The 11,061-nt window shown below is 47.8% G+C and overlaps 3 protein-coding genes across 4 annotated transcripts; 1 reads left to right on the plus strand and 2 right to left on the minus strand.

Moving 5' to 3' along the window:
- Positions 1–1,111: 1,111 nt before the first annotated feature.
- NCBP2 (nuclear cap binding protein subunit 2) lies at positions 1,112–4,748 on the minus strand. 2 transcript variants are annotated; one of them, XM_042041837.1, is made up of 4 exons: positions 4,534–4,746; positions 4,273–4,454; positions 3,361–3,499; positions 1,112–2,798 (listed from the first exon to the last, which is right to left on the minus strand). In XM_042041837.1, the coding sequence occupies exons 1-4, from the start codon at positions 4,612–4,614 to the stop codon at positions 2,727–2,729; spliced, it is 474 nt and encodes a 157-aa protein (XP_041897771.1). In that variant the 5' UTR covers positions 4,615–4,746; the 3' UTR covers positions 1,112–2,726. The 2 variants fall into 2 exon arrangements, with proteins under 2 accessions (XP_041897771.1, XP_041897770.1); XM_042041836.1 differs by having other exon boundaries at positions 1,112–3,499; positions 4,534–4,748.
- An 89-nt stretch (positions 4,749–4,837) lies between these two features.
- Positions 4,838–5,572, plus strand: NCBP2AS2 (NCBP2 antisense 2 (head to head)). Its single transcript, XM_042042368.1, has one exon. The coding sequence runs from the start codon at positions 4,887–4,889 to the stop codon at positions 5,139–5,141; it is 255 nt and encodes an 84-aa protein (XP_041898302.1). The 5' UTR covers positions 4,838–4,886; the 3' UTR covers positions 5,142–5,572.
- Position 5,573: 1 nt separating this feature from the next.
- PIGZ (phosphatidylinositol glycan anchor biosynthesis class Z) lies at positions 5,574–10,197 on the minus strand. Its single transcript, XM_042042367.1, has 2 exons — positions 10,062–10,197; positions 5,574–9,636 (listed from the first exon to the last, which is right to left on the minus strand). Exons 1-2 carry the CDS (start codon positions 10,177–10,179, stop codon positions 8,075–8,077), a joined length of 1,680 nt encoding a protein of 559 aa, XP_041898301.1. The 5' UTR covers positions 10,180–10,197; the 3' UTR covers positions 5,574–8,074.
- Between the last annotated feature and the right edge of the window lie 864 nt (positions 10,198–11,061).

Here is an 11,061-nt window from a genome sequence, read left to right on the forward strand (position 1 = left end):
ATGGGATTATTTTGTCAGTCATTGGAAACAAATGCCTCTAATGCTTTTACACTCCACTCATTTTACCCTGTAATACCAAGATTCAAATGCTGTGAATACAAATCTTACTTGCAGCCATTGCTGCCTAAGAAAGGCATGTAAATCACCCTATGAGCCTGCACCAGTCTGAGGGAGAGACTGAAGCTGTCACTGCTTTAATTTCTAACAGCCTCCCTTCCATCAAGGCATATCTAAGTTTACACTCATATTCTTAGCTGCTGTTTTTCTTTATGGATACAATTCCATAAAAGTAGCTAATTAAGATGAAAAAGTACCTAGAAACACTAACACAGAGCTTGAACTTCCATGAAAGCGCTCTTAATTGTAATGAAGTAGCATGTCCAAGAAGCATGGGAGATTCTGTCCTTCTGAGACAATCTAATCACACTGCACCAGCATGTCAGAAAGCTTCCAGAGGAAGTTTCAAAAACTTGATTCAATTCCTTTCTTTAAACACTAGGTTCAGCAGACCCAGATCTCATTTCAATTAGGGAAGGCAACAATCAAACCATGTTCAATTTCCTCTATATGAGCTTTTGAGATTCTAAGAGTTCACATGACACATCATGTGCTTTTAACTCCCATTTTGATTGGTATCTCTCTCAAAACAGAAAATCTCACTTTAAAATAGACTCTTTCCAGACCCGTTGCACATAAGCAGCAAAGAACAGTAATTGTTGTGACAATCTTATTACCACCTCCATTTCATTTGAGAACTACTGTCTGGCAGTACTTACAATAAAAAACAATTTTAAACCTCATTTTTGTAAGGAAGATCACCTAGAAAACTACTTGTTACACACCAAAGACTTTCACATTTACTTCACTATCAGTACACAATTTCTGTCCTGTAACCCAAAGAAATCCAAACCAGAATGAAGAGCATTAACCAAACACCTTTCAGAATTCCAGTAAGAAATGAATAAGGCTGAAAATCCAGTCAAAGGGAAAGAATATTCATTCTCTCCATCTTAAAAGAGACTAAAACAAAGGATGTGGCCAAGAGTCTGAATACAGCTCCTTTCTGAATACAACTGATTCTGTAAAAAAAAAAAAAAAAAAGAGTAACAAACCATTTTAATGTTGCAGCTTTATTTAAAAGAAAGTGACTTTAGAGTTTTTGGCAACACATTTTTTATACAAAGTTGATACAATGAAAAATAAACTTCAGCAATGTTCTAGAGCAGATTACAGGCTGTAAACTCAGAATAAAATGTATTGTATTGGAAAAGATAACTTTGTTCCAAGTCTTGTTTGCAGACCAGTGCTAAGTGATCCCAAAAATCTAGCTTTACTGTACATGCCAAAAAACCTCAAAGCCCACCCAAAACCACATTTCCTAAGTAAGCAGTTGTTCAATCTGGTTTTGCAACCTAAAGTAACAGTTGTGACTAACTGTACACAAGAAACACATCAAGATTTCCTAAATACCTTCAGTGAGTAAAAGTCAACTTCCACATACCCTTAAAAGTTTCTAAGGAGTCATGGACAACAAGGTATTTGGACAAACCTTTATGAATGGCCATTCACATGGAACTCAGAAGTCCATGAAGAAATTCCAAAGCCCTGTAACAGTTCCTTTTAAATGATTTCATTTCAGCAGGTCAATTTCATTGATCTTGGGATCACATTTTTCAAACTTATGTCTGCAGTACACCAAAATTCCAACATATCAATAAGCACTATGAACAGGATCCAGTGGGGAAATAAACCAAAACCCAACAAGCTACACAATCCTGAAATTTTTTTTTTGCCATTCTTATCACATGCTCAGTAGAAAGTTTTGGGCTCCTCCCAAAACTCTTTTGTTACTATTTTTAATTTGTCTGAAATCAAGTTTCTCAAATAGAAAACCTATTTTGGGAAGAAACTTTCTCATTATAACACCAGGTCCTCAAACACCCCATTTTGGGGGTGATTTGGCTTCATGCACCCCTTACAGGCACAGGGAAGATATTACCCTCAAACATTAAGGCTGTAGAGAGCTACCAGACAGGGCAAAATACTAATACTCAAACTGTGAAATAACAGCTACTGTAATTCTTATATTTGCTGTTTTCTGTCATGCAATCACAATTATACTTTGGAGAAGACTGCAGAGGTGTGTTTCCTGCTCTCTTCTTACTTTGTGAGTCCTGAACTCAATCTGATTTGTTTTATTATGTCTGTTCATTTAATGTTCTAGGAACAGCACCAGTGAAAAAGGATGCTAAACCAGTAGCCCCAGAAAATCTGCAACTAAAGTCTTCCCTAGAAATTGAAAAATTTCCTTAGAAATTCCACTTCCTTTTCAGGCTCTTTGCCTTTTCTTTCATCTGTGAAACATCCACCAATCATCCTTTATCATTGCTCTCCACCCTGTGATACCAATGTAAACAAAACCCAGTGGCAGAATAATCAAGTTTTGCCAGAGAAGAAAAAAGCACCATAACGTTACATCTTTGTTCCTTTCAGTAAGTTACAGCAGCATGTCGAGACCAAAGCCCCAGGCATTCTAATGCTTAAAGCCTTGCTCCCAGGTCCTCTGCAACGCTTTGGACCCTGGTATTAAAACAGAAGAGGTATTGAACATAGGATGTACTCACAGAAACATGAATAGGAGTTTCTGTGAATACATGTGCCACAGACCTACTTTGTGCCTGGGGACATTCACAATGCAGATTTGGTTCTCTTGTGAGGCTGAGGAGTCACTGGCACTGAACAGTTTTGCCATAGCCACCTCTTCCAGCATCATAGTCTTGCCGATACTCATCTCGGACCTTACGAAGGAGGGAGAAAGGGAAGTCCAGTAAAGACAAGGAAAAACAATTTCTCAAAATTGTTACACCATTAGAATACAGTTATACTGACATCACAACATGTAAGTGGCTACACAGAGCTGATTGACAAAACAGAAGCGCATCACGCAGAAGCCCAGAACAGCATATCCCAACTTCCTCTTTAATTGTGTCTGGGGACACAGTCCAAGAGAGGATAGCCAGCCTTGGGCTTCGGCAGTACAACACTGCCACCTGCTCCACTTGGGGTAAGCCAGCTGCTGTCCTGTGTGTTCCTGACAGCCCCTTACATTTTCTGGGCTTACTTGTAAATATTATCTCCCCAGGAAGCTAAGAGATGTTTCTGCAAGTACTTTTAGTGAAATATATGAAAGAGTTATTTATTCTCATTGGATTACACTGCCATTGATCAGATGTGTTCCAGTGTTATCTTAAACAATGACCCCTAAGTTGCTATTTCTGAAATTGTTCTGTGCTCATTCAAAACCAAGAAGTTTGGCAAAGTAATCATTCCCTTAAAACCCCAGGCAGTACAACAACCTACCTGTCCCCCTGATCTTCCACGGCCATACTGCCTACCCTCCTTAAATCCTGCATCCCAGTCTGTCCTTATGATCCTGTCGTCAAGTCTGGTCCCGTTTATGTATCTCATTGCATTTTCAGCATCTCCTCTAGCATAATACCTTAGAATAGGTTAATGAAAAAAATGGACTTCTACTTTCAACACATGGAAAAAAGAACAATATGAAATGAGCTACAAAACCAAGTCTTTGCTTTAACCAGGTTCCTGCTCAGTTACTTCAAAAAGCAATCGCTTTTATGAAGCTACACCAGCTGAGAAAACTGCTAGTGAAAGGCAGGAACATGCAGGAATTCAAGCATCAAAAACGCATGTATTGGATTAAGTTTGTCAATTACGCTGACATTTAACAACACAAAGCTCTACTGCTAATGAGTGGGAAGCCCCAGGTATGCTCCATTCATGCTGCAAAGTTCCACCATTCTGGTGAATTCACTAGAACCAGTAACAGAATGATCCTCAGAAACGTGCACATAATGAAGTCACGTGACAAGCATGAAAGATGCCAACAGAAACTTCACAAGTATGTGTGTATAAAAAGAAAGACCTTTTTACCTCGGCACGGAGAATATGAATTTACTGCAGAGGTCAACTACCTAAGGCATGTCTGTGTTGAAGTATCAAAGCGAAAGCAATCTGTTAACCCCGCTCGACATGCAGTGCATGTTCGAATCGCAGAATCATGGTTGGAAAAGACCTGTAAGATCATCAAGTCCAACCGTGAGCCCAGCATTGCCCTCTTTCACCAGGGTCTCCCACAGACCCTTTAGCAAACGATTAATTTTATCCTCGGAGAGCTCTCCCGCGACGCAGGGCCCGCAGTGCAGAGCAGTTCACCCACACCCTGACCGCTCCTGCCGCCCCGCACAAGGATACTCCACGAAGCAGAAGCCGCAGGCGGTTTTCTTCACTTTGTCCAGCCCCATGATGACCTTCTTGATGTCGCCGCTTTTCCCGAAAAGCTCGTGGATCTGCTCCTCGGTGGTGTAGAAGGACAGGTTCCCCACGTAAAGCGTGCAGCTCTTCCTCAGGAGGCGCTCCTGGTCGTACCGCGTCCCCTGGGCCGCAAGGACACAGCGTTACTTCACGGCCCGGCCCGGCCGGACCGCGCGGCGCCCGCCCCCGGCCACTGCTCACCCGGAAGTGCTGGTCTCGGTACTGGCTGAGCTCGGCGTAGGAGTCGCTGCGCAGGATGCTCAGCGTTCCGCCGGAGCTCATGGCGGCGCCGCCCGATCCGGCCGAGGCCAGCCCAACCCAGCAGGCCCGGCCGGGTCCTACCCAGCCCAGGACCGACCGACACCACGCAGCCCGGCCGCCCCTTGCCGCCCTCCCGCGCCCCGCGCACGCGCCGCCGGCCGCGCAGCCAATGGCGAGGCGGTGCGCGGCTCTCGCGAGTGCGGCGGGCGGGGTGCGCGGCACCTCTCGCGAGAGGCGCGGGGAGCCCTGTGCGTGGGGACGCTCGGGCGCCGGGTCTCGCGAGAGTGGTGGTCATGGCGCTGCTGCGGGCGCTGTTGCTGCTGCTGTCCAGCCCGCGGCTCGTGGAGCGGCTCTCGGAGTCGCGGCCCATCCGCGCCGCCGCCCGGGTCACCGCCGCCGCCCTCACCCGCGGCCAGCGCGACCTGGCCCCACGCTTGCTTCGCCTGCGCGACGCCTTTCTCGCCGAGCTCAAGGACGGCGCCCGTGCGCGGGGGTGGCCGTGGCCGCGCGGGCCGGGCCGCGGTGGCCGCCCCGGCTCAGCGCCGTGATCGCCGCTTCGAGCGGGAGGCAGCTGCGGACAGCGCTGGGGAGGAGACGGGAACCGCCGCCGCTCTCCTGCGCCGAGCGCTCGAGCACACGGAGTGTGTTGGAGCCGGCGGGTGAAGGGCCCCGGGCGCTGGTAACAGCGGGGCCCCGGCAGCCGCTCCGGACCCCGGCGGTGCCCGGGCTGTGGATGGCGAGCTGCGGACTGGACGGTGCGTTCCACATCGCATGGCCTGAAACGACTCCTCCGGAAAGCATGAACACGGGAAGCTGCTCCTCCATCGGTGTGATGGATTTCCATTTCAAAGACAGTATACACGTTCCACGGTTCTCAGGAACAAGCAGACTCACGTAATAATCATCCACAATGCTGTGAAGATTGTCACTTTTAGGTGCTTGATAAGAAACTTGAAATAAAACCACAATTCTCACGGGAGTACCTGTAACAATGTCTGTGTATACAGCAGTAATACTCTATATTTGATACAATTTTGTTCCCAAAAGGGTTTTAAGTGTTGATGATGATGGACAGGATAATGGACATCTTACAGGGGGGTAAAAGAAATTCAGTAGCTATCCTAAAAGCACACCTCAAGTCTATTGTAGCAAGAAGGGTTTACAGGGAAAATAAATGACCAATAGAGCCACCCTACATATAAAGGGAAATACAGATATGTAATGGAAAAGGATGCATTCATCATGTGTAATGCATTGGGGAGGTTTGCTTAAGATGCTGGATCTGATGACATCTATGACACTACAGCAGTTAACCTCCCTTCAGAGCATGTTTCACGGTTTGATCCAGCTGAGTAGAGGCTCAATTAACTGGGGAGGGTCACTTCTGTTACTTGTATCATTCCAGGTGAGAACAACCTTGTACATTGTCTGAGATACAGTTTCCTGCACTGCTGGTAAAATTAAACCCTCACCAACAAAGACAGGTAGGTGTGCATGGATAGAGAAACTCCATCTACAGTGTAAATTGTAACGGTCTGGGTGGTGAGACAAAAGCAGTATATTGTCAATCTGAGCTGGTACTTTTAGTCCAGGTTCCCTTGCTGGCTCTATGCAGGTTTACCTGTGCAGTGGTAGAGCAGTCATCATCCTATGGGAATGGTGCTCCATTACATCCCCCAAGAGTTTCAAGATGTTCCCCACTCAGACTGCCAGAATTCTTAAGTTTTATGAAAATAATTATCAAGACTAAGGTTGTTCAAGAAAGCTGAAAATGGGAAGCTGGACATGGAGTACCAGCTGTGGCACACAGTTGTGTCATCCCAGTGTAAGAGAGCAAAAAGAAAATTAACTTTGAAAATACATTAGCTGTCACAATGCTTTCACAACTACTTACACTACTTTGTGAGTCACCAGTACAAACAGACAGGCACCTCCTCTCCCCCTGCCTTCCCCCAAACACACCCCCTTCATTTACAGGCAGGTCAGCAATGAGGAATGAAGGACGTGGGTGAACATACAGGGAATGCAACACAAAATGCTTTACAAGAGAACAAGAGCTATGTTCCCTAAACATCTAGGTCATACCTATAGGTTGGAAAATACAGGCAAATCCCTTGCACATTGATTTTTCCTAGCTTCTCTTTAGAGCCTGGCATCAACCTGTATTATTCTTGTCTCTGTTGAAAACCTGTCTCTTAAGACCTTATGTAAGGTTGAGTGGGTGAAGAACTGCCAAAAGCATTACCACCTTTGTGAGCAGAAATAATTCAGATGTCAGATTTGTTTCAGAGAGAGAGGCTTGACCTACAATGCATGTGCCAAGTCAGGATGTTTTGGATCCAGAAGTTCACCCAGGCAAAACCAAAGATTGTAGGTCATTCTGTGCTATTGAGCATATACACCATGGTCAGCTGAAGCCCAGTTCTTGGTGTCCAGTCTAAAAGGAGACTGCTCTCCAGTGGAAAGCCAGGATATGAGCCGTCATTCCCACTGAGCTGATTTAATGGAGAGCAGTTACTGCAAGGGGAGGGGGCGCAGGGGATGCGGCTCCTCCCTCGGGGCTGCCTTCCCTCCACGGCACCGGAATCGAGGGATTCTGCTCTGTGGTGAGCCCGTTCAGAGATTCTTCTGGTCCAATGGCATGAAGGATTAAATCCCTCCCAGTTACCCGCTTTCTGCCTGCGCAGCTCCTCAATCCAGCTCCCGCAGGACCTCTGCCGGAGTGACAGTCGTGACAGAGCAGCAGGAGGGAGCGCCCGATCTGCAGCCGCGGAACCTCGGACACGCTTGATGCCATCACAGCGCTGTCCTCCCGAGCTGCCCGGGGCGGTACGTGGGTAGCACGTTCACGAGGATCGAACTGTGGCAAGGAAGGCTAAACAGGCAAAGCTTGGATTTTAGGATTTAGCACAAGTACTTAGGCTGAAGCATCTTCCATGTTCTAAATCAGATTCTGCCAGATCAGTGCTGGGGATTTTTCAAGACGGACCCACCCAAGGCAGTGGTACAGTACTGTGACTGCAGTCTGGTCTAATGAAAATTAAAGAGCATAAAATAAAAGATTACTGAGTCAGACCAGTTTTTTTCTAGCCCTGTAACCTCTCTCCAGCAGCTGAATTAATACCTATTATCAGTAAACACCCCGCAGTCCCCAAACCCTGTCAGAGATTATAAGAGCTTTCAAAAATAAATCTCACATGGAAACAGCTACACTTCAATCACAGTTTTGGGGGACTCTGATTTCATCCCCTCTCATCAGGAGAATTACAAAAGTTCATATGAAACACCACAGGGCTGAATAAGTCAAATTTAAAGCAGGTTCTATCCAGAACTGGCTACCCTAAGAGCATGAGGAATGGGAATAAAGAGATGTGGGAGAGCTCCCAGTGCCACTGCTGGTGCTGAAAGGGGGATGTGTGAAGGAGGAAGGTCTCACAGCACCCAAATAAAGTAAAAACCTAAAACTTTGTTCTCCTAAAATCTAAAGGCTCTGATGATCTCTGTTTAGCTCAAGGATGTAAAGTCCTAACTGACTCCTCCAATTTCCACTGGATAGGACAGGTATTCGTGGTGGGTCTTCCATTGATAAGTGAGGAAATATCAAAGTCTCATTCCTGAATGAGACACCACACTTTGTAATTGTGGCTCTGACCGTACCAGGGATTATAATAAAGATGTGACAGTCGCTGCAGGTAAAATTGCTTGCTTGCTCCTCTACTGTCTGGCAGAGGGTTTCTTCTCCAGACCCAGCCATGTCAATGACTTCCACATGCATGTCTGTCTTCTTGATATTGAGCAGAGACCTTGGAGGCATGTAGGTGTGCGCAAAGAGCAGAGTGTAGTGCCGTGGATAGCTTGAGGACGCTGGAGAATGGATGAGTTGCTCCAAGTGAAACAAACAGGGAATCAGCCCTCCCTGGTGTAAGCATCCGAACAGAAGGGCCCCCAGAAGATTGAACAGAACAAGGAGGAGTTTCCATTTCACAGCTCTGTTCGGTGATGAGCTGAACAGGACCAACGGCAGGATAAGAGGGATGAGAAACCGAGGCTCCTGGTGACTGAACAGGGAGAGAAATGCCAAAGGAACAAAATAAAACAGCAGCAATGTTGGACTGCCCTCGGAATGCATCAACAGCCCAGGTGGCCCACGGTAACACCATCTGACCGGCATTAATTGATGGACGTATTTCTTTAGCATTTTAAAGCCAGCACCAATGGCCAGAATATGTAAGATCCCAAACAGCATTACTCCATTGACTGTAAAATGTGTAACTCGTGGGTGACTTCCATGCAGTGCAAGATTATGAGGATTAAGATTATAGCTGAGAAAATTGAAGGGGGTTACTACCATTTTCTCATGTAACTGAGCTATTACATCAATTAGGCTGCTCTTGTTAGTGCTGTAGAAGTTGTCTAAGCTCACGGAGGTAAAATAGAAGGTGTCAGCAGTTATGAAAACAATAGCAGTAAAACATGCACATAGGATAAGCTTCAAAAAGTGGTTTATGAGAGTTTTAATGCTCTTTTGAGAGTCAACAATTAAACTGGCCCAGTAAAGCAGGGGCATTAAAGCAAATGCCAGAAAGGTTGGCCTGTTGAAAAACCCAGCAGTTGTTATGACACCTATGAGAGAGCTGCTTGTAGGCTCTGCTGAGCTGCCACTGGACTTTTTTGAAGAAACCAGTACCATGAGAAGAGCAAAGAGGAGTCCTTCAAGTGTGTTGGTAAACGTTCTTGTATAAAACACCAGTGTGACATATGATCCAGCAAGAAGTACCAGCGCTTTCCATGGATCTGCTCCCCAGAAAGGAGCTAATCGATAAACACTGTAGTCGAGTATGAAAGAAAAGATTGTAAAGAGCAGGCGAGGAGATACAAGAAGAGTGTAGCTGTTGATGCAACTTGAACATATGTCCAACTGCTGCAAAGACTTGATCATCCAGTATGTAACTCCTGATGTCATTAAAGGGAAAACAACTGTTCTGCAAGGAGAGCTGGAAAGGAACTCCCATGGATAATAGACCTGTAGGTTTAAAATATCTCCTACAAAGGGAGAGAAAAAGAAAAATACATACATAAATAACATTTTATTCAGTAATTCAGCATTAGGGATCCTACTTGGTATAACAGGCATCACAATACAGAGCAACTCCTAAACTTTTAAGACCGGCGTCAATCTTGACATGTCTAGGAGTGTACCATTCATTTCCACAAAGCATCGAGAAGCCTGTCACGGTAATGTAGTTCGAGGCGTCACTCGCTGTGGACAGCACAGAGCAGGAACCCACCCACCCGGCCAGCCCTGCAGATCCTCTCCTGCCCGGCTTGCGGGACGCGCTGTGTCACGGAGCGGGATCCCTCGGGAACACCCATCCGCCCGGCGATGCGGGACACGGTGCCCGTGGCTGTGCGGCTTCGCGTCCCCTCGAGCCAGCGCGGGACCACCCCGTCCCGGGCGCACGCCTTACCTGCCATGACCTCGGGTGCCTGGAAGAACTCGTCGGGGTGCAGGTACCCGCTCTGCGGCAGGAGGCACCAGCCCGCTCGCAGCGCCGCCAGCAGCGCCCACACCGCCCGCGCCACCATGGCGGACCCGGCCCCTCACATCGCACCGCCAGGGGGCGCGCGGCCCACGGACGAGGCTCCGCAGCGGGAGCCCGGCGCGCATGCGCACGGCCCCCCGCCGGCTGACACTCAGGGAATCCGGGATCAATGGGCTGGAAACGAGTCGGGGATCATCGAGTGCCACCCCTGACCCAACGCCACCGTGTCAACCACACCATGGCACGCAGCGCCACGTCCAGCCTTTCTTTAAACACCCCCAGGGACAGTGACTCCACCACCTCCCGGGCAATCCGTTCCAGTGTCTAATCACCCTTTCTGTGAAATCCTCCTGATGTCCAACCTGAGCTCCCGTGGCACAGTTAGAGAGTTCTAGGAGTGTGTTCTCTCATTCTGTCACTGCCTGGGAGAAGAGCCCGACCCCCACCAGGTTACACCCTCCTGTCACGGAGTTGTAGAGCGGAATAAGGTCACCCTGGAGCCTCCTCCAGGCTGAACACCTCCAGCCCCCTCAGCCGCTTTCTCATGGGACTTGTGCTCCAAACCCTTCTCTGGGTACATCCCAGCACTTCAGTGTCCTTCCTGGATTGAGGAGCCCAGAACTGGAAGCAGCACTGAAAGTGTGGCCTCACCAGTGCCAAGTGCAGGGGACAGTCACTGCCCTGGTCCTGTTGGCCACACTATTCCTGATACAGGCCAGACAGGATGCCATGGGCCTTCCTGGCCACCTGGGCACACACCGGCTCATGTTCAGGCACTGTTTCATAATTAACCAAAAGCACAAGGAGAAGAAACACAGCAGGGACGCAGCTGGGCACAGCTTGCCAGTGGTCATGGGTTTGAGTGCTGGGCACGGCGTCACTGCTCCTCGCACAGACACACTCACCCCATCGGGCACAGCTCGGG

Source organism: Corvus kubaryi, unplaced genomic scaffold, assembly GCF_017639235.1.
Source record: "Corvus kubaryi isolate FWS band 111438036 unplaced genomic scaffold, C.kubaryi_AGA036_p1.0 37397, whole genome shotgun sequence".
NCBI lineage: Eukaryota > Metazoa > Chordata > Aves > Passeriformes > Corvidae > Corvus > Corvus kubaryi.